Source organism: Berghia stephanieae, chromosome 9 (assembly GCF_034508935.2).
Source record: "Berghia stephanieae isolate SIO BIC M18660-M18661 chromosome 9, UCSD_Bste_1.3, whole genome shotgun sequence".
Taxonomy (NCBI): domain Eukaryota; kingdom Metazoa; phylum Mollusca; class Gastropoda; order Nudibranchia; family Aeolidiidae; genus Berghia; species Berghia stephanieae.
In genome coordinates, this window is record NC_088368.1 from 359119 (window position 1) to 384118 (window position 25000).

Here is a 25000-nt window from a genome sequence, read left to right on the forward strand (position 1 = left end):
GAGATCGATAGTTGGTAAAGCATTCACTTCACATGCAAAGGGACTGAGATCAATAGTTGGTAAAGCATTCACTTCACATGCAAAGGGACTGAGATCGATAGTTGGTAAAGCATTCACTTCACATGCAAATGGACAGATCGATAGTTGGTAAAGCATTCACTTCACATGCAAAGGGACTGAGATCGATAGTTGGTAAAGTATTCACTTCACATACAAAGGGACTGAGATTGATAGTTGGTAAAGCATTCACTTCACATGCAAAGGGACTGAGATCGATCCCGGGTGAATTCAAAACATTTTTTCTAACATACACACACACACATGTGTCAATAAAGAACATCCTCATCCATTTATGTCCTGTAATTGTTAGAATCTACCTCCACCTCCTGACACTTAACTAGTTTTGCCACCTTAGGATTCATTCTGTAACCGATTCATTATTAGTCCTTTGAAGGACTGGTGACTCCCATAGTAGACAGGGAGGCACTTGTCCTCTATATCCTACTATATCTTTATTTCAACAGCTTGGAATGGGATTTCTTTGTTTTGTCCTGGCCCTGGCTGGGAGGGAAACAGTCAAATGTATAGTTTTGGGAGATGATATTTTTGTTTTTTGTAGATCAGCTCACTGTTATGCATTGTATAAATTTTAGTTTGTTTTTGTTTTATATATATGATATATAAATATTTGAGTGTATCCCTCTTAGTGGGGACCTGTGCTTGTGTCAGGATGACACAGGTGATCTTAAACTAAGTACTTTGATAGTGTGCTCTTAGAATCTACATCTGTTTCCTATTTGAACCAATTCCCCTTTGTCTTACTTTTTCTTGAATGCTTTAATTGTAATTGTAGAACTTTTTACCATCCCATTTTCTTCTGTTATACTGGCACCGATACGACCCCAATGTGTTGCAAGCGACGTAAAACCCTAAAAAAGAAACAAAAACAAGGGCTGGTTTCATACACATTTCCAATGATTTAGGGACCAGAAAAGTAGGTGTCGTGTGGTGTCACAAGTTTTCCTCCCAATTCATGACATCATTTAATGGTTTTGGTTATCTGATGATGACCGTTATTGAAATGTATTCTATAGGTATGTCATTGAGTCCTTTATTTTCTTGTGCATGGAGAATAAGTATCAGTATGGGTCTAGAATTATCCCAACTTTATAGGCTCTAGAAAAGGTCAGATATTTTTCAAGAGAGCCCAGAGAATTTTACGGTGTAAAGTGCCTTACTCAAGAACACACGACTTTTGCAATCCCTGTCATCCCTCTCGCTACTGACCTAGCTCAACACTGCACTGTAAAAAGTATTAAACAAAAATGGAAAGCACAGTTTTAAAAAACAAATAAATAAATTAGAAAATACCGAACATAGAACATTTCACACATTTCATCAAATCTAGAAAAAAAAACAGTGTATGTGTTGTAGGTGCTGCGAAAAGTATTACAAAAAAACCCCAAAAATTTGAATTTTTTTACTGTGCAATATCTATTAAACGTGCTCAAAGGGTCCCTGACTAACAGCAACACATGTAGAACTAGACATGACGCCTGTTAGGTGATATTCCATTTTTTTTTTCTGACAGAGACAATGGTATTAACAGTCAGGTACTCATTTTACACCTGAGTACAGTGAGAGAATGTGAGTAAAACAGGACCTTCGAATCCAAAAGCAAGTGTCATACCACAAGACGACATTGCCCGACAAATACATTTTAAAAATATTAAGACAAACATTAATAAGAAAAACATTTCCCTCCCTTGCCCCCCCCCCCCCCCCCCCCCCCCTCTCCCCTACGTCCTTTTATCCCATCACCAGCCACTCTGTCCAATTCTAGAATCGTGGCCACCCCAAGACGACCGACCACTTCATCTTCATCATCACCATCAACCCTAAGGACAGCACCAACTACTACACCTACAAACCTGCAACGACATCAGTATGGCCAAACACCACAACCACCACAACAACAACCTCAACAACAACAACAACAACAGCTCCAGCCACAACTAAAGTCATTGTTTGGCAATTCGGCTGCCTACCAGAACACACCGTCTGGTATTCCGACCACTGAGCTACGTCTGCCTAAAGGTAATCAGGATTTTTTGGGGATGTTTTTTTTTCTTTTATTATTCTAGGTATCCCAAACTTTTGTTGTTCAGCAGGTGAATGTTTCTTCACAAATCATCAATAAAATGAGGCCTATTTGAACAGTCTCTCTTTGTCTTGAATTTAAGTTATTGGCGAGAACCTTGTACCATTAAAATCACCAGCCTTTGGAGATTACAATATCAAAAATTGAACTTGATAGCTTGTTTCACTGCAAAGTGTCATCTATGTAAATAAAGCCTATTTTGTTCTTTCCCTCCCCTGAGCAAGATTTATTTTTCTTCACAAATCTTCAAAAATGAGGTTTCTTTGAAACTTTAAAAACCCATAAGTTTTTTATTAATTTTCCGATTTTGATAAATGACGTGTTATTTTCGATGGTTTGGGAAGTCACATGTGGCCAGTGATGCCAAAACTCCGGTTTCACCGGAAAAAACTCCGGTCTGGAGCAAAAAATTCCGGGCTCCGGGCAACTTCCGTCAAATTCCGGTGAGGTCAATTTGTTCCAAGGAACCCCCCTCCCCTTCAACCACCACATCATCATCACTACCACTAGTATTACAACCATCATCACTACCACTACTACTGCAACCACCACCACATCATCAACACTACTACTACAACCACTGCCACATCATCATCATCACTACAACTACTACTACTACTACTACTACTACTACTACTACTACTACTACTACTACTACTACTACTACTACTACTACTACTACTACTACTATTACTACTACTACTACTACTACTACTACTACTACTACTACTACTACTACAACCACAACCAAATCGTCATCACTACCACTACTACTGCAACCACCAACCACTACCACATCATCATCACGACCTCTACTACTACAACCACCACCACCACATCATCACTACCACTACAGCCACCACCAACACCATTACATCATCAATACCACTACTACTACAACCACCACCACCACATCATCATCACTACCACTACTACTACAACCACCACCACCACATCATCATTACCACTAATACTACAACCACCACCAACACCATTACATCATCACTACCACCACTACTACAACCACCACCACCACCACATCATCATTACCTACATATACACCACACACACATCACTACCACTACTACACAACACCCACCACATCATCACTACCACTACTACTACAACCACCACCACCACCACATCATCATTACCACTACTACTCCTACACCACCAACACCACATCATCACTACCACTACTACTGCAACCACCACCACCACATCATCATCACTACCACTACTACTACAACCACCACCACCACATCATCACTACCACTACTACTACAAGCACCACTACTTCATCTTCATCACTACCACCACCACTGCTACTACAACCACCACCACCACATCATCATCACTACCACTACTACTACAACCACATCATCATCACTACAACTACTACTACTACTACAACAACCACCACTACATCATCATCATCATCATCATCATCATCACGACCACTACTACTACAACCATCAGCACCACATCATCATCACGAGCACTACTACTACAACCACCACATCATCACTACCACTAATACTACAACCATCACCACCACATCATCATTACCACTACTACTACTACAACCACCACCACATTATCATCACTACCACGACTACTACTTCAACCACCACTACCACAATATCATCACTACCATTTGTACTACAACCACCATCACCACCACATCAACAACACTACCACCACTACTACAACCACCACCACATCATTATCATCACGACCACAACTACTACAACCACTATACCACCACCACATCATCATCACTACAACTACTACTTCAACCACCACCACCACCACCATATCATCATCACTACTACTACTACTACAACAACAACCACTATCACATCTTCATCATTACTACAATCACCAACACCACATTACCACCAGTACTACAATCTCTACCATTAGGTTTTGGCGCTTTACTTCATTTGAAACAAGGAAACTTTGGGATTGTATTTGGCATTGGGTTTATTTATCATAATATAATTCTAATCAGTTATCTATTTAGAACTATACAATATGTAAACACAATATCAAATACCATTCGAATTCCTTTTTCTTGTGTGCGGAAATTCCTCTTTCGGCATTGAAATTCCTACGAGAGGTGTCTGAAACTCCTGTGAGCCAAATTTAAAGTTGGCGTCTCTGTGTGGCTTTGTAAAGTAATTTATGCTATTTGTTTAACGAAATTTTAGTTTGAGGCACCTAACTTTTTATTGTCACTTTGTCTGGCACCGTTTCATACATACTTGTTCAGATCTTTGTCTGCCTAAAGATGATTGGATGTTAGTAGTGATGGTTGCCGTTATGTGATTTGATGTTTGTGGTGATGGTTGATGTTATGTGATTTGATGTTAGTGGTGATGGTTGATGTTATGTGATTTGATGTTTGTTGAGGTGATGTATGTTTGATGTTGTATGGTGATTTTGGATTGATTAGTGTGATGTGATGTTATGTGATTTGATGTTAGTGGTGATGGTTGATGTTACTTTTGCTCCAGTTGGATGCACAGATTATTGTGGTTCTTTTTGTTATAGACTTTTTTCTTTTTCTTCTTCTTCTTCTTCTTCTTCTTCTTCTTCTTCTTCTTCTTCTTCTTCTTCTTCTTCTTCTTCTTCTTCTTCTTCTTCTTCTTCTTCTTCTTCTTCTTTGTGGTCGTCGTCTTCTTTGTCTTTATTGTAATTATTATCACCAACATTACACCACCATCATCATCATCATCATCATCATCATCATGCTAAACGTCATCAAATCTCTCCAGGCCCTCTACTAGATCCAGACTCATCCACCAAATCCAATAAGCCCCAGGCCTCCATCTTTGGTGGTACCGGTGGTGGGGCTGCTAGAACTGGCCTGCAACAAGGAGTCAGTTTTAATTTTTCACAACAACAACAACAGCAACAACCCCCAGCATCAATGAGACTAGCAGCAGGAGCACCCACATCATTTTCTGGGGTGGCTTATTTCAAACAGCCAATTGCAGCCGCCACCTCACAGCTGTCACCTGGCATTCCTGCGGCTGCTGCTACCGGACTATCACCATCTCAACAACAACAACAACAACTGCCATCTGATTTGCAAGCTGCCACACAAGTGGTAATTATTGACTTTCTATTTCTTTTTTTTTTTTTGGCAGGGAGGGAGGAAGAGGGGGGGGGGGGGGGGGGCACAGCCAGAAATCTCCCATGCATGTGCATGTTGACTTACTTGACTTGACTCATGTGCCTTTTTGCATCTCTGTCATCAGACTGGGATGCCTCAGGCTGCCTCCACCAGGTCTAGCTTTAGGTCTAACCAACATTTTCGATCTGAAGCAATGTCTGCAGTGCCTGAAGATCCTCAAAGGTGTTGAGATTCGGACAGGTTGTTATTAGTCCTCTCCTGAATGAGTTCCTACACCTTTTGAAATATGCTGTCATTGCAATATTGGCCGGAATCTTTGAATCTCGTTTCAGAATATGTCCAAAATGGCATAGAATTGCGATGGAGAGTCATATAAAGATTTATTTGTGATTTTGGTTAGATACCACATGTATAGTAGTTGTTTCAATTGCTTGCAGTGGAATACATGAAGCTTGTTTTCGTCTGCTATTGTTAGTGTCCGTGTGCCACAGTTGGGCATGTCATCCATTGCTAATCTATCCCCAAGTCACTTTCCACCAGAGTTAATGCTAAAGAAATCAATGGCTGTATGGCTCGGAAGGACATTTATTTTTACATTTATTTAATAGAAATCGCAATGATGGTTTATTTTATTTTACATCTTTGCTCCTTGGTCATCCTTCAGAACCATTTGGCCAATGGAGCCATTGTTTATCCCAGTTTCTATAGCGTGAAACGGACAATCACAATTGCTTGCTAACCTTTGGATAGGACGCTAGTCTATCGTGATGTACTTTCTGCCAAATCACTGCTGGGTGGACAGGGGGGTCAGAAAATATCTCGACTGCACCCTGGATGAAATCTTGATCCCTTGGCTTGTGAAGTGAATACTCTACCAACTGAGCTATTGAGACTCCCCTTTGCTCCGTGGAACACACTATGCAAATTGACAAAATCTTATTTGATATAGAGTTCTCTGGAACACAAGGCAAATTGACAAAATCTTACTTGATGTAGAGTTCTCTGGAACACAAGGCAAATTGACAAAATCTTACTTGATGTAGAGTTCTCTGGAACACAAGGCAAATTGACAAAATCTTACTTGATGTAGAGTTCTCTGGAACACAAGGCAAATTGACAAAATCTTACTTGATGTAGAGTTCTCTGGAACACAAGGCAAATTGACAAAATCTTACTTGATGTAGAGTTCTCTGGAACACAAGGCAAATTGACAAAATCTTACTTGATGTAGAGTTCTCTGGAACACAAGGCAAATTGACAAAATCTTATTTGATGTAGAGTTCTCTGAAACAGTTATGAAAAAAACAAACAGATGTCTATTTAAATGAATGGGATATTTGTAATAAATATGTGTGATTGACATCTCCTCAGCTCAACAAACATTTGCCTGCTCTGTTTGGTGTACCTTCTCCACCTCTACAACCACATCAACAACAGCAAAGACAACAGCAGCAGCAGTCTCTACTACAGCAACCTGTCTATGAAGACATCACACCGACAGAAACGGATGAAACTAACGAGGACGAGGATGACGATGAAGAGGAGGATTATGATGAAGAGGATGGTGGCTATGAGGACGAAGATGAGGAGGAGGAAGAAGAGGAAGATTTTGTGGATATCGGTGGTGGAATCGCTTCTGCTTCTGCTGGGGGCTTTGGAATGGGAAAATGTAAGTGTTTAAGTTTAAGTCATTGAATGGTCGTCCCTCAGCGATATGTGAATGTTGAAGTAATTGTATGTTTGTCCCTGTGGGATATGTGAGTATTTGTCCCTGTGGGATATGTGAATGTTTGTCCCTGTGGGATATGTGAATGTTTGTCCCTGTGGGATATGTGAGTGTTTGTCCATGTGGGATATGTGAATGTTTGTCCCTGTGGGATATGTGAATGTTTGTCCCTGTGGGATGTGTGAGTGTTTGTCCCTGTGGGATATGTGAATGTTTTCTCCCTGTGGGATATGTGAATGTTTGCCCCTGTGGGATATGTGAATGTTTGTCCCTGTGGGATATGTAAATGTTTGCCCCTGTGGGATATGTGAATGTTTGTCCCTGTGGGATATGTGAATGTTTGTCCCTGTGGGATATGTGAATGTTTGTCCCTGTGGGATATGTGAATGTTTGTCCCTGTGGGATATGTGAGTGTTTGTCCCTGTGGGATATGTGAATGTTTGTCCCTGTGGGATATGTGAATGTTTTTCCCTGTGGGATATGTGAGTGTTTGTCCCTGTGGGATATGTGAATGTTGAAGTAATGGATTAGATCCTGAGTTTGGCTCTATTGATAGTGATATTTTTATTTTCTTTCACCGGACACTTTTCCAAACATTTCATTTTTCCTCATTATTGATTTAAGTGCTTTCTCCACACTTGTTTTGGTAGTAGAGAATAAAAACGTTACGTAGCCTTCCAAAGATTAGATAACACTTCAAAAACGTTACAATTATGTATTCTGGCATCAGCTTTCATTTTCAATAAGTATTAATGACTTGGAGATACTGTTGAGTTTCTGAAATTGGATCCAATTTTGGTAATTCTATAAAATTGTGGTAATAGTAGGCAGGTCTGAGCTAGTCAAGCAACGTCAGCCTCTCAACACTGTAAGGTGTCAAAACAAACTCCTCATTGGTTTCCGAATTATTTTCAGACCTGCGAAGCAATTAGAAATTTTTTATAGAATTACGAAATTTTGGCTCCATTTCAGAGGCTCATGATCATCTCTACGTCATTAAAACTTATTGAAAATGAAAGTTGATGCCAAGGTACATTCATAATTGTAAGAATTTGGAATATTTTTTTTTAACCCTTGGGAGGGCAAATTGTTGATATCTGAATTGTACTATAGTGACTTCTTTTTTCATTCCTTAAAACTACAGATTTTTTAATGTTCTTTTTGTTTCAAAGATTGGATAAATGACATTTATCACAGCCTCCTACCCTTTTTTTTTTTCTTTGTCTCAAAAGAGAATGGAAAATGATGAGTTTTTTAATGAAAGTCTTTCATATGAATCTCATTGGTTATTTATCTCCTTCCTTCCCTCCCCTTTCCCCTCTACCTGATTTCTCTTTGTACAGCTTTTTTCCCTGTCAAGACAACGGCTACTGATGCCCATAGTACTGGTGGGGGTGGGAACAAGTCATTTCCATTATCCAAACCAGCCTCTGTGTCTGTACCAGCTACTACAACAACCGTGGCAACAGGTTGGTCTTATCGTTATTGTTGTTATCATCCTTCATCGACGCCACCATCATCATCCATTATCATCATCATCATCATTAATAATAATAATGTAAATCATTTATACTGCGCCTATTCCATATACAAACAGCTATAGGCGTCTTTTCAATACAAACATCAAAGTTACAATAAACAGGTCATACACAAAACATGCTCAAGACGTTCTTACCAAGAAAAATAATCTATGTAATGGAAACTGGTTTTAATCTATCAAATATTTCCTAATAAATTTAAGTCTTAATTTTTGTCTTTAAAATCGTATTGCATTTCCTTAATGAAATTGGAAGCGAGTTCCAAATAGAAGGGACAGCATGAGAAAAAGACCTATCAGAAAACTTTTTTGGAGCCTTTTTTTGGAACAGTTAGACGGAGATGATCACTAGATCTTGACGTTCTGGAAGGAGAGTACAATGAAATAAGGTTGCATAGTATGGAGTAGTTTTGTTGTTACATTTAAAGCTAAAGACGTCAATTTTGTATTTGAGTCTCTATTCATCAGGTAGCCAGTGAAAACGTGGGTATGATATGATCTCTTAGAATGATCCCAGCAGAATGATTTTGGATGCACTGCAATTTCTAAAGGAGATCATTTGGAATATTATAAAACAGCGACTTATAATAAATCCTAGAAAATCTAAATAATAAAACAAGAGTTTTCAGGGCAAGACTAAAGTTATCCATCATCATCATCATCATCATCATTGTCATTGTTGTAACTGAAACGATTATAATTTATTAATGAAGTCTATATTCTATTCCACTCATGCAGGTTTCTCATTCGGTGCCAGCAGTTCTGTGTTTGGTTTGAAGATGCCCACCAGCACCACCGCGTCATCATCGACATTGACGGGGACCACCTCACTCAACAGGTCTGTCGGGTTTGCTGATCTGGCCAAAGACTCGGCAGATGTCACTAAACCGTCTGGTAAGTGAACAAAACTGCCGTTCTCTAACAATTTGTATAAAGGTTTGGCCTGGAAAATTTTCCTTCAAAAATCTCAAGATTGAAATTCCCTAAAGGTTTTTGTCAATTTGTTTTTTGATGTTTTATAGAATGTACATGACGTCACACCTTCCTCTGTTCCAGTTCAAAACTCCTAGGAAGTGTGTAACCAGTCCTCCAGAAATGGAGTTTGTATGTGACATTTACACATGGAGTTTGGATGTGACATTTACACATGGAGTTTGTATGTGACATTTACACATGGAGTTTGTATGTGAAATTTACACATGGAGTTTGTATGTGATATTTACACATGGAGTTTGTATGTGACATTTACACATGGAGTTTGTATGTGATATTTACACATGGAGTTTGTATGTGACATTTACACATGGAGTTTGTATGTGACATTTACACATGGAGTTTGTATGTGACATTTACACATGGAGTTTGGATGTGAAATTTACACATGGAGTTTGTATGTGATATTTACACATGGAGTTTGTATGTGACATTTACACATGGAGTTTGTATGTGACATTTACACATGGAGTTTGTATGTGACATTTACACATGGAGTTTGGATGTGAAATTTACACATGGAGTTTGGATGTGACATTTACACATGGAGTTTGTATGTGATATTTACACATGGAGTTTGGATGTGAAATTTACACATGGAGTTTGGATGTGACATTTACACATGGAGTTTGGATGTGACATTTACACATGGAGTTTGGATGTGACATTTACACATGGAGTTTGTATGTGAAATTTACACATGTAGTTTGTATGTGACATTTACACATGGAGTTTGTATGTGACATTTACACATGGAGTTTGTATGTGAAATTTACACATGGAGTTTGTATGTGAAATTTACACATGGAGTTTGTATGTGACATTTACACATGGAGTTTGGATGTGACATTTACACATGGAGTTTGTATGTGAAATTTACACATGGAGTTTGTATGTGATATTTACACATGGAGTTTGTATGTGACATTTACACATGGAGTTTGTATGTGACATTTACACATGGAGTTTGTATGTGACATTTACACATGCTTGAAAATACTACCTTAAAATTCTCCCCAGAGCCTGGAAAAAAACAGGGAAAAGCAGGGAAAAATATTTTCCTTAATCACTTCTAGGCCTGTAATCAAAATAAATTGCAAAGTGTTGTGTGGTTAAATTGTTGCTATTTAAAGTTAGCTCTAGCGACGGGTGGCTGCCAATCAGCTTTGGTCGAGAACTTGCTTAACAGCACGCTCACGACATCAGTGGGGACTTGCCAGCTGTCCAACATGTACCCGTTATGGTAACGAGCCAGAAACTGCATCTAGTTGAACGGTGTGTTGTGACGAAGCTTCCGGGCAGGTTTGTGACGGTGCACGAGTGCGTTACGGAATTAGCAGATTGGATCAATCGTCAAAACATAGTAGTGTGAACACCATTAGAAGCTGCTGCTGATTGGGTCAATCGTCATAACATAGTCGTGTGAGCACCATTAGAAGCTGCTGCTGATTGGGTCAATCGTCAAAACATAGTAGTGTGAACACCATTAGAAGATGCTGCTGATTGGGTCAATCGTCATAACATAGTCGTGTGAGCACCATTAGAAGCTGCTGACGATTGGGTCAATCGTCATAACATAGTCGTGTGAGCACCATTAGAAGCTGTTGCTGATTGGGTCAATCGTCATAACATAGTCGTGTGAGCACCATTAGAAGCTGTTGCTGATTGGGTCAATCGTCATAACATAGTAGTGTGAGCACCATTAGAAGCTGTTGCTGATTGGGTCAATCGTCATAACATAGTCGTGTGAGCACCATTAGAAGCTGTTGCTGATTGGGTCAATCGTCATAACAAGTAGTGTGAGCACCATTAGAAGCTGTTGCTGATTGGGTCAATCGTCATAACATAGTAGTGTGAGCACCATTAGAAGCTGTTGCTGATTGGGTCAATCGTCATAACATAGTAGTGTGAGCACCATTAGAAGCTGTTGCTGATTGGGTCAATCGTCATAACATAGTAGTGTGAGCACCATTAGAAGCTGTTGCTGATTGGGTCAATCGTCATAACATAGTCGTGTGAGCACCATTAGAAGCTGTTGCTGATTGGGTCAATCGTCATAACATAGTAGTGTGAGCACCATTAGAAGCTGTTGCTGATTGGGTCAATCGTCATAACATAGTAGTGTGAGCACCATTAGAAGCTGTTGCTGATTGGGTCAATCGTCATAACATAGTAGTGTGAGCACCATTAGAAGATGCTGCTGCTGCTCTGGCGACGACAATTTTTTAATCTCCTGTAAATTATGAATTTTTAGACTTTCAAGTAGGCAGGACTGCATTAAGTCTAGCTGATAGTAGAGCTGCAACTTAAAGACAAAATGACAGCATTGAAGTAACAAAGTTGCCATCTATTGTCCCTGGCAAGTATTTATCACAACAATAACGTTGACGATAGTTGAATCATTGAACTCTAGCTGTCTGAGTGACTTGGTAACATTTCATCAATCATACAGACTTGGTGACATTTCATCAATCATACAGATTGGTGACATTTCATCAATCATACAGACTGGTGACATTTCATCAATCATACAGACTGGTGACATTTCATCAATCATACAGACCTGGTAACATTTCATCAATCATACAGACTTGGTGACATTTCATCAATCATACAGACTTAGTGACATTTCATCAATCATACAGACTTGGTGACATTTCATCAATCATACAGACCTGGTGACATTTCATCAATCGTACAGACTTGGTGACATTTCATCAATCGTACAGACTTGGTGACATTTCATCAATCGTACAGACTTGGTGACATTTCATCAATCATACAGACCTGGTGACATTTCATCAATCGTACAGACTTGGTGACATTTCATCAATCATACAGACTTGGTGACATTTCATCAATCGTACAGACTTGGTGACATTTCATCAATCGTACAGAAAAACTCGAGAGCATTTTTAAAGCACAGTTGCCTTTACATTTATTTTTTTTTCCTAAATTCCTTTTATTCATCCCCAAAGGGAAATTTGTCTCTAGGGTCCAGTCCAAGGGAAGACTGGAATAATCCAGGCATCAGCCGCAATGCAGTGCCGCAAAGTGAGCTAGGGCGAGGCGAGTTGCTCAAGGCCACACAACGAGACATGGAACCCCCCCCTGCCCCAAAGCATTTTACAAGGGGTCCCTAACCAACAGCAATATTTAACATGTAGGACAAGACTTGTAAGGCGATATTACAAGTTGTTTTTTTCGACAAAGATAACACTGTTCACAGCCAGGTACTCATTTTACACCTGAATATGGTGAGAGAATGTGAGTAAAGAGCCTTTTCCAAGGACTCAACTAATCGCTGCTCAGATTCGAACCCTGGACCTTCCAATCAGAAGACAAATTCCAAATAAATATATAATGATTTTAAATGTGTATTTGTTTTTTGGGTTTTTTTCATGCCTATAGGCTTGGATATAAACATACATAGATATAATGGCTTAGATATAAACATACATAGATATAAAGGCTTAGATATAAACATACATAGATATAGAGGCTTAGATATAAACATACATAGATATAAAGGCTTAGATATAAACATACATAGATATAGAGGCTTAGATATAAACATACATAGATATAGAGGCTTAGATATAAACATACATAGATATAAAGGCTTAGATATAAACATACATAGATATAATGGCTTAGATATAAACATACATAGATATAAAGGCTTAGATATAAACATACATAGATATAGAGGCTTAGATATAAACATACATAGATATAAAGGCTTAGATATAAACATACATAGATATAAAGGCTTGGATATAAACATACATAGATAAACATACATAGATATAAAGGCTTAGATATAAACTTACATAGATATAAAGGCTTAGATATAAACATACATAGATATAAAGGCTTAGATAAAAACATACATAGATATAAAGGCTTGGATATAAACATACATAGATATAAAGGCTTAGATATAAACATACATAGATATAGAGGCTTAGATATAAACATACATAGATATAGAGGCTTAGATATAAACATACATAGATATAAAGGCTTAGATATAAACATACATAGATATAAAGGCTTAGATATAAACATACATAGATATAAAGGCTTAGATATAAACATACATAGATATAGAGGCTTAGATATAAACATACATAGATATAAAGGCTTAGATATAAACATACATAGATATAAAGGCTTAGATATAAACATACATAGATATAAAGGCTTGGATATAAACATAGATAGATATATAGGCTTGGATATAAACATAGATAGATATATAGGCTTGGATATAAACATACATAGATATAAAGGCTTAGATATAAACATACATAGATATAGAGGCTTAGATATAAACATACATAGATATAGAGGCTTGGATATAAATATACATAGATATAGAGGCTTAGATATAAACATACATAGATATATAGGCTTGGATATAAACATACATAGATATAAAGGCTTAGATATAAACATACATAGATATAGAGGTATAGATATAAAGGCTTAGGCTTAGATATAAACATACATAGATATAAAGGCTTAGATATAAACATACATAGATATAAAGGCTTGGATATAAACATACATAGATATAAAGGCTTAGATATAAACATACATAGATATAAAGGCTTGGATATAAACATACATAGATATAGAGGCTTGGATATAAACATACATAGATATAAAGGCTTAGATATAAACATACATAGATATAAAGGCTTAGATATAAACATACATAGATATAAAGGCTTAGATATAAACATACATAGATATAAAGGCTTGGATATAAACATACATAGATATAAAGGCTTAGATACAAACATACATAGATATAAAGGCTTGGATATAAACATACATAGATATAAAGGCTTAGATATAAACATACATAGATATAAAGGCTTGGATATAAACATACATAGATATACATTGAAGGACTGAGTAGAACAGCTGAGGTTTCTAAATCCAAATGAAAAAATAGAAATTTTGATAATGATGTGTTTTGCATCTTTAACCATTTCAACATTGCTCAAAAGCTTGACACCAGCATGTAGGTTGTTCCATAAGTGAACGTCTTTGGGTCTGTCGTTAGTGGGATGTATTTCCAACATTAGAATTTGAAAATATACCATGTTGTATTGGTTTTAATTCATAATGTTTGGTCAACACAAATGACAGGCCTTGGATAGTTTAAAGGCTGAATTGAGGGCTCACTCGTTAGGGCTCTCAATGTATAAGCAAAGGGACAGGTTTCAATTCTATAGTCGGGAACTTGTTTTCCTTATTCCTGTGTCCACCCAAAAGTGACATTGCTTTAGAATAGACTATTGTCTTATACAAAGGGTAGCAAGTAATTGTTACTTCATCATAACCAAAACCAAGCCTTATGACTCTGAAGAACATACCTTATAATTATCATTTTTTTTCTCTTCAGAAAAGGCAGACATGGGCAGCCTGCAGCAGGTATTGCCAGTGACGGCTGGTGAGGGGAAGGGTTCAAACCTCCCTGTCTCTACCACCAGTCCAGTCTTAGGACAAGTCTCCAACATGTCTGGGCAGACAGGGACCAATGTAGGCACAGGCTCAATCCCACCTGAGATGACACCAACAACACCCCTGTCAACATCATCATCATCTTCGTCCCAACTGTTGAACAGTGGTGATGGAAATGCCACAGCACCCACTGGAACTGTTACCAAATCCCCTGGTATTTTGAAAACTCCGCCAGCTACGACTGCATCTGTTTTTGGTGGTGGAAACGCCTCTGTCTCATCGTCCATATTTGGTGGTGCTGGTATCTCTGCTTCGTCCTCCCCATTTGGTGGTGCTGGTGTCGGGGTCACATCTACAGTATCAGGACCAACCCCATCTTTCTTCAGTTCTGCATCAGCAACATCCACAACTACATCTACCAGCCTAGTTTTTGGCGGTGGTGGTGGTGATGGTCTTGCCAGCACTTCCTCTACGACCAAATCATCATCTATATTTGGTAATGTCCCCAGCCCCAACCCCACACCATCATCCACACAGAGTGGGAGTAGCGCTACGACACTACCATCAATATTCAGTACTGTAACTACCACAGCAAAATCAACCTCCGTATTTGGCAACGGGACAAGCACTGGCACTTCTGTTTTCGGATCTCCATCAACATCAACGACTAAACCGTCCGTGTTTAGAATTGCCGGCCCATCATCCACCATGGCAGCCAATACAGGAAGTACGACTACGGCCACTGCAGCAGCATCATCAACATCAACCACCTCATCCATTTTTGGATCCCCTGCATCTTCATCATTGTCATCATCCACAGATACAGGCAAGCCAAATTTGTTTGGAAGTTTGTCAACATCTTCATCAGCGCCATCCCCATTCGGTGGTGTGAATTCCACAACTTCTAGCACTGTGTTTGGGGCACAGACTGGCTCCACTTCCCCCTTCTTTGGGGGTGGGGGCAGCAGCATCACTCAAGCATCCACCTCGCCTTCCATTTTTGGAAAGGGTGGCAGTGGCACATCATCCTTCTCCTTCAGCACTCAACCCTCTGGTAAGTTACTTCAATCATTTACACTTTTAAAAAACACACAACATTTCAGGCTCAAAACCCTTCTTCAGCCAACAAGAAAAATATTCAAAACGGGAGTACATTACAGAGACACTGAAGACGAGGTCTAAACACATCTTTGTGTGGCTATATGGTCTAGTGGTATGACAAACACTTTCGGATCAGGAGCTCCTTGGAAAAGGCTCACTCACATTGTCTCACTGTACTCAGGTGTAAAATAGTACCCGACTTTAACAGCCTTGTCTCTGTTGGAAAAGTCTCGTTCTATATGTTTCTTGTGGTTGTTGGATAGGGACCCTTTGTAAAGCGCTTTGAGCACATTGAGTTGATATTACCCTATATGAAAGCTCACTAGTTTGATTGTTTTTAAGTTTGGCTGAAGAAAAGTTTTGTTTCTTCTTAAGAATTTTGTTCCTTTTTTCAAACTGTTCACTTCATACATGTTGATACTTTTAATATCAGCAACTTTCAGACTCATGCAAAGTTGTGAAAAAAGGTCATTTTGGTAACATTTTGACAGAACACACACAATCACACACACACACACACACAAGTTGCATTCGACTATAATAGTAGGGCACCTACAAGGTACAATGCTACAAACACAATTGTTATGTTAAGTGGTTTACGTCCTCAACTAATTTTGTCCAGTGCCTTTTGTGTTTGGCCAAGCCTTGGAGTTCAGAGAGACTTTTGCCAGAACAAGTCATGGATAGGATACTGGCCGATACATGTAACTCCCGTAGTGGGCAAGGAGGTCACTTACTGTCTTCTTTCACCTACATCTGTTTTCCAACTGGCTTTTTGTGTTTGTCTTGGAATGAGGTAACTTGGTTTTGTCCTTGGCTTAGAGGGAAACAGTCAAATGTATAGCGTTGGTTTTGGGAGATGTTATTTTTTTCCCCTTGTAAATCAGCTCCCTGTTATGATTGTTGTATTTGTTGTTTTGATTGTGTAAATATTTGAGTGTGTTCCTCTTAGTGGGATCCTGTGCTTGTGTCGGGATGAGACTTTTAGGTGATCTTAAATTATGCACAATGATAGTTTGCTCTTGGAATCTACATCTGTTCCCTATCTGGACCATTCCCCTTTGTCTTACTTTTCTTGTGTGCTTTTAATCATAAATCTAGAATTTTTTACTTGCTCTAAAATGACCTAAATGTGTCACAAGCGCCGTAAAACCCTTAAAAACAAACCAAAATAGGATACATGAAGTCCCATTCAAACCATTGATAATTTTGTGATGTTTACAATGGGTAAAATGATGAATCGGAGAGGAATGAAAGTCTATTTATGACATAATCTATCGATTTCCGTCCCAAAGGAATTCAATTCTTAATGTCTCATTAACTTGATGTTCAACATTTGATACTGGAATAATTGTATGCACTAAGTAAGCTATTTTTATGCATTCAATGTCAAAGGAAACTCGCTTAGCATTTATAGAGTTATAGAGTCAAAATGATTTTTAAAAAAAAATTATTAGTATTATTTGTTTTGTTTTGTTTTGGTTTTTTTTGCTTATGGCTACACATACCTGCTACCTTTATTGCTTAAGTTACCGCAGAGAAAAATCTCATAAAGTTATAAAGGCTATTGGTCAATTCCACGCCCATGATAACTAAGTTGATTGCTAACTCATAATGATGGGCATCTAAATTGTGCGCTGAGAGCTATATAAATAAATTACATTACTATGATTACTATTACTATTATTATTAATATATTATTATTATTATATTATTATTATTATTATTATTATATTATTATTATTATTATTATTATTATTATATATTATTATTATTATTATTATTAATATTACTCTACCACACTTAGCAAAACTAATGAATAAACATTTTTCCTTCACCCAGCAATCCCATTTGGTTCAGGCGGAGGTTTTGGCTCGACCTTGACCTCCTCAATCCCTGCCTCCTCCTCCTCCTCCTCCTCTGTTTTTGCTTTCAACCAACCAGCACCCACAACCAGTTCAGGGGGGAGTGGTGGTGACGGTGGAGGGGGAGCTGCCTCTTTGTTTGGTGGCTTTGGAGGTCTGGGTGCCAAGCCATCGCAGGAAAAAGCCAATACCAATGTGTTCGGATCCATGCAGACATTTGGTAGTCCTACCACTCAGAACAGTCAGTATAATCTTTTCATCACCGCTGCCAAGTTTTTATTCTCTCTTGTCTTCTGGCACTTTCCTACTCACTTCATTTCTTCTTAATTACTAACCTGATAGAAAAAGTGGACTGTAAAAAATAATGGACAAAACAGCTTCAAAAAGAAAAAGGATACCAAAACAGTAAAAGTATTCGGCCTATACAAATTCCAAATATATTTGTATGCAGACAGCCAACAGAAGAGTATTCGGCCAATACAAATTCCAAATATATTTGTATGCAGACAGCCAACAGAAGAGTATTCGGCCAATACAAATTCCAAATATATTTGTATGCAGACAGCCAACAGAAGAGTATTCGGCCAATACAAATTCCAAATATATTTGTATGCAGACAGCCAACAGAAGAGTATTCGGCCAATACAAATTCCAAATATATTTGTATGCAGACAGCCAACAGAAGAGTATTCGGCCAATACAAATTCCAAATATATTTGTATGCAGACAGCCAACAGAAGAGTATTCGGCCAATACAAATTCCAAATATATTTGTATGCAGACAGCCAACAGAAGAGTATTCGGCCAATACAAATTCCAAATATATTTGTATGCAGACAGCCAACAGAAGAGTATTCGGCCAATACAAATTCCAAATATATTTGTATGCAGACAGCCAACAGAAGAGTATTCGGCCAATACAAATTCCAAATATATTTGTATGCAGACAGCCAACAGAAGAGTATTCGGCTAATACAAATTCCAAATATATTTGTATGCAGACAGCCAACAGAAGAGTATTCGGCCAATACAAATTCCAAATTATATTTGTATGCAGACAGCCAACAGAAGAGTATTCGGCCAATACAAATTCCAAATATATTTGTATGCAGACAGCCAACAGATGAGTATTCGGCCAATACAAATTCCAAATATATTTGTATGCAGACAGCTAACAGAAGAGTATTCGGCCAATACAAATTCCAAATATATTTGTATGCAGACAGCCAACAGAAGAGTATTCGGCCAATACAAATTCCAAATATATTTGTATGCAGACAGCCAACAGAAGAGTATTCGGCCTATACAAATTCCAAATATATTTGTATGCAGACAGCCAACAGAAGAGTATTCGGCCAATACAAATTCCAAATATATTTGTATGCAGACAGCCAACAGAAGAGTATTCGGCCTATACAAATTCCAAATATATTTGTATGCAGACAGCCAACAGAAGAGTATTCGGCCAATACAAATTCCAAATATATTTGTATGCAGACAGCCAACAGAAGAGTATTCGGCCAATCTTCTTCTTCTAGGTTCCATGCCTGGTCCAGGCTTCGGATACTGCATGAATTATCTCTCTCCATTCCTCCCTGTCTCTTGCCTTTTCAAACAGCTCTTGGATTGTTAGGCTGGTGAAGCCCTTCAGTTGGTCTATGAGTGTTTTTCTTTGTCTCCCCCGGGCGCGTTTACCAGGTATTTTTCCACAACTTGCCAGGTATTCATTCTTATCTTTCCTTACTATGTGTCCGAAAAAGGATAGTTGTCGATCCACTATTAAGGGCATTAGTTTCCTTTGTTGGTATGTTTGTTTTAGCACTTCTTCGTTCGTTTTGTGTGCAGTATACGATATTCTCTGCATCCTTCTCAAGCAATACAAATTCCAAATAATATATTTGTATGCAGACAGCCAACAGAAGAGTATTCAGCAAATACAAATTCCAAATATATTTGTATGCAGACAGCCAACAGAAGAGTATTCGGCCAATACAAATTCCAAATAATATATTTGTATGCAGACAGCCAACAGAAGAGTATTCGGCCAATACAAATTCCAAATAATATATTTGTATGCAGACAGCCAACAGAAGAGTATTCAGCCAATACAAATTCCAAATATATTTGTATGCAGACAGCCAACAGAAAAGTATTCGACCAATACAAATTCCAAATATATTTGTATGCAGACAGCCAACAGAAGAGTATTCGGCCAATACAAATTCCAAATAATGTATTTGTATGCAGACAGCCAACAGAAGAGTATTCGGCCAATACAAATTCCAAATAATATATTTGTATGCAGACAGCCAACAGAAGAGTATTCAGCCAATACAGGATTTTAAGTGATGTTTTTATGCTTTTGTTTTAGCTGCAGAAGGGTTTTGAGTCTGAAGTGTTCCGTGTTTGGTTCATTTTTCAAGCTGTTCTGTTCATTTCTTTTCATTACTTTTTACAATCCACAGCTTCTAGTGCCTTTGTATTACTTTGACTTGTGTTATTTATAGATTAAATTCTTATCATTTCATTTGTAGTTGAAGGGATTTATTCAAACTTGAGCTTTAATATTGGCAATATCCACTAAACATGTAACACGTAAGTCGATGTTAAAAGTTTTTTTATGACAACACTGTTTACAGCCAGGTACTCATTTTACACCCGAGGACGGTGAGAGAATGTGAGTAAAGATCCTTTTCCAAGGGCTCAACTATGTGCCACGTGAGACTCGAACCCAGGACTTTCAATTCAAAAGCAAGTGTGATACCACAAGACCACTACTATTGAACAAGTAGTTTTTGGTGGATGGGGTGTATGCTGGCCTACCATGGTGAGAGCAGAGAGGTCACGTGCTGGGTTTTCTCTACCCTAGCATTTTCCATGTCACGTGCTGGGTTTTCTATACCCTAGCATTTTCCATGTCACGTGCTGGGTTTTCTATACCCTAGCATTTTCCATGTCACATGCTGGGTTTTCTATACCCTAGCATTTTCCATGTTGCTCTCTGTATTTGGTCTGGATTGAGATTGCTCAGTTTTTTCCTAGTTCTTATGGGATCTTTAGCAGGGAGGGAGACTGTCAAATGGATAGTGCCTTGTTTTGAGAGATGATATTTTTTCCCTTATAAATCAGTTTTTTGTCATGCACTTTCATAGTTATCAGTTTTGATGATATTGTATTTTGTATTTATAAATGTGTGAGTGAATCGTTCATAGGGGCTCCTTTGGTTGTGCCTGGATGGGACTTTTAGGCAATGAATTGTAATTTGTACAATTTGTGCCTGGATGGGACTTTTAGGCAATGGATTGTAATTTGTACAATTTGTGCCTGGATGGGACTTTTAGGCAATGGATTGTAATTTGTATAATTTGTGCCTGGATGGGACTTTTAGGCAATGGATTGTAATTTGTACAATTTGTGCCTGGATGGGACATTTTGGTAATGTCATTATAATTTGTACAATTTGTGTCTGGATGGGACATTTTGGTAATGTCATTATAATTTGTACAATTTGTGTCTGGATGGGACATTTTGGTAATGTCATTATAATTTGTACAATTTGTGTCTGGATGGGACATTTTGGTAATGTCATTATAATTTGTACAATTTGTGTCTGGATGGGACATTTTGGTAATGTCATTATAATTTGTACAATTTGTGTCTGGATGGGACATTTTGGTAATGTCATTATAATTTGTACAATTTGTGTCTGGATGGGACATTTTGGTAATGTCATTATAATTTGTACAATTTGTGTCTGGATGGGACATTTTGGTAATGTCATTATAATTTGTACAATTTGTGTCTGGATGGGACATTTTGGTAATGTCATTATAATTTGTACAATTTGTGTCTGGATGGGACATTTTGGTAATGTCATTATAATTTGTACAATTTGTGTCTGGATGGGACATTTTGGTAATGTCATTATAATTTGTACAATTTGTGTCTGGATGGGACATTTTGGTAATGTCATTATAATTTGTACAATTTGTGTCTGGATGGGACATTTTGGTAATGTCATTATAATTTGTACAATTTGTGTCTGGATGGGACATTTTGGTAATGTCATTATAATTTGTACAATTTGTGTCTGGATGGGACATTTTGGTAATGTCATTATAATTTGTACAGTTTGTGTCTAGGATGTAGTACATTTTGGTACATTGTCATTATAATTTGTACAATTTGTGTCTGGATGGGACATTTTGGTAATGTCATTATAATTTGTACAATTTGTGTCTGGATGGGACATTTTGGTAATGTCATTATAATTTGTACAATTTGTGTCTGGATGGGACATTTTGGTAATGTCATTATAATTTGTACAATTTGTGTCTGGATGGGACATTTTGGTAATGTCATTATAATTTGTACAATTTGTGTCTGGATGGGACATTTTGGTAATGTCAAAATGGTCACATTGATGGATTACTCGTGGAATCTTCTGTTCCCTCTTTGTACCAGTTCCCCAATTTTCTGACTTTTTTATTTTAGTGATTTTAATTTCAAATCTACAACTTTTCCATAGCGGCCAAACTGTCTCTAATCAAATCCAGGAATGTCTGTGAATGATACTTGCATGGCCAAGATGATGCTTTTTTCACTTGTAGTAAATTAGAGCAAGAACCAGAGAAAGCTCTAAATCTGTGTTATGTTATTTAATAGTCCAAACATACTGGTGTTTTGGGTCATGACAGGCCGGTGTGTTAGGGTGTCCTGTTTTAGCACTTTGACAAGTTGGCCGCTATGCTTTTCCTAGAGGCTCGAACTCAGGATCTGAAAACAAGGGTCATAGCACAAGACCACATAGCCGCAGTTATTCATCCCATGCATTTCGTTTCCCCCAGATCTGTTTGGCAACACAACGAGCAGTCCTTTTGGAGGATCTACTTTTGGCAGTGCAGGGACTGGAGAGTCCAATAATGCATTTGGAGGTGGGGGTGCTGGGGGGAGTGGCTTTTCTGCAGGAAGTGCTGGTGTGGCAGCCACTGGATTTGGTGTCAGCAACACGTCAGCCGCCACACCAGGAGGTGAGTGAATGTATAACCCTCATTGACCAATAGCCTGACACCGACTGTAGCCTCTGTCATTCATAGCCGGATGCTGACCGTACCTTCATAAACTCATAGCCTGACACTGGCCATAGTGACCGGAGGCTTCATAAACTTATAGCCTGACACTGACCATAGCCTTCATAAACTCATAGCCTGACATTGACCATAGCCTTCATATAGTCATAGCTCAATACTGACCACAGCCTTCATAAACCATGAATAATAATGGTAATCTATTTATTGTTGATTTGAATAAATGTTCCATTTGGTGCCAGCAAAAGATCACAAGTAGACTTTGATGCACAAACATAGAATAGACACACAGACCCACATATATATAAAAAGTAGTCCTCCAGAGCTAATAGGCCCATGGAGCCGGAGTTTATCCAGGTTTCTGTAGTGTGAAATGGACAATAGCAATTGATGCTACCTTTTGGATAGGACTCTAGTCTATCGCAAAGTACTTTCCATCAGATCTTATAGATCCTGCTACCCAATCACTGCTGGGTGGACAGGGGAATCAGAAAAAGATTTCGACTTCACCCGGGATCGATCTCGGTTCCTTTTCATGTGAAGCCAGTGCTCTACCAACTGACATAAATATAGATATATATAGGTCTCTATGGTTGTAGGTTGTAGCACGTCTGGGTTCAGTCGTCTAACATTGTTTTCATAGTTGAGAAAGAATTTGTTTGTTTTAAATATGATGTCTTTCTTCCTTTTCAGCATTTGGTTCGTCCCCAGCCTTTGGCAGCACCCCCAGTTTTGGGGGTGGTAACTCTGCCTTTGGTTCGGGTGCTAAACCAGGAGGCTTTGGGTCCCCGTCATCCATGTTTGGTGGGGGTGCCACGTTTGGATCAGCTGCCACTTTTGGTAACTCAGCCGGTACCGGTGGGAGTGGGGGAGTGTTTGGTTCTACAGCTGGGACGGGTGGAAATAGTGCAGTGTCCCCAGGATTTGGAAGGTAAAATTCTTTTTTTTTCCTCTTTTGTTTTTAATCCAGAGGACTTCAGACCTGCCAACCAACTGGCTAACCCAAATAGAACATTTTAGGGCACGCGGTTGCTGACCCAAATAGGGACATTTTAGGGCACGTGGTTGCTGGCCCAAATAGGGACATTTTAGGGCATATGGTTGCTGACCCAAATAGGGACATTTTAGGGCACGCGGTTGCTGATCCAAATAGGGACATTTTAGGGCACGCGGTTGCTGACCCAAATAGGGACATTTTAGGGCACGCGGTTGCTGACCCAAATAGGGACATTTTAGGGCACGCACTTCCTGACCCAAATAGGGACATTTTAGGGCATGCACTTGCTGACCCAAATAGGGACATTTTAGGGCATGCACTTGCTGACCCAAATAGGGACATTTTAGGGCATGCGGTTGCTGACCCAAATAGGGAAATTTTAGGCACGTGGTTGCAGACTTTGTGTGTCACTAAAGTGTTTTTGTATGAAAAATGATGGCTATGTCACATATTGACAAGATTCCCTTACGGACAAATAACAAAACAGAGTAGAATTCTGATGACATCCATCTGTCGTCTAAACAGTTTTGTCAGTAGAAAATATATACCTGATCTACTGTACAGATTTATTGTTTCAGCCAGGCCAAATGGGGACGGTTGTAAAATATAATGGATAAAACAGCTTGAAAAGAGAAGGAAATACAAACCATGGATGGTGGTAATCATTTATAGAAATAAAATAAAAGTCCCTTTATTCATCTCATATGGGAAATTTGTCTTTAGGGAATTTGACTTTATTCCAAGAGAATTCTGTAATAACCCAGTCATCAGCCACAGGCAAGCTGACTTGCTCAAGGACACTCAGTGCAGTGGTTATTCGAACTCGGTACCTTTTGGGGGTACAAAACAAATGCGCTGCTCCATTTACCAGTTATAATGATGCATTGTGGGTTGGTACGGATTATATTCTTCA

General features: G+C 38.5%; 1 protein-coding gene across 2 annotated transcripts in view; it reads left to right on the forward strand.

Annotated features, from left to right (window-relative positions):
* The window catches only part of LOC144979421 (uncharacterized), a 100098-nt gene that overhangs the window by 69360 nt on the left and 5738 nt on the right, over window positions 1-25000 (forward strand). For both annotated transcript variants that reach the window (XM_078926063.1, XM_078926064.1), the window contains exons 21-29: window positions 1825-2097; window positions 4942-5276; window positions 6675-6972; window positions 8373-8498; window positions 9305-9460; window positions 14979-16091; window positions 17981-18244; window positions 22851-23033; window positions 23784-24021. In XM_078926063.1, the coding sequence (XP_078782189.1) occupies window positions 1825-2097; window positions 4942-5276; window positions 6675-6972; window positions 8373-8498; window positions 9305-9460; window positions 14979-16091; window positions 17981-18244; window positions 22851-23033; window positions 23784-24021 (2986 nt within the window). The remainder of the gene's footprint in view (window positions 1-1824; window positions 2098-4941; window positions 5277-6674; window positions 6973-8372; window positions 8499-9304; window positions 9461-14978; window positions 16092-17980; window positions 18245-22850; window positions 23034-23783; window positions 24022-25000) is intronic.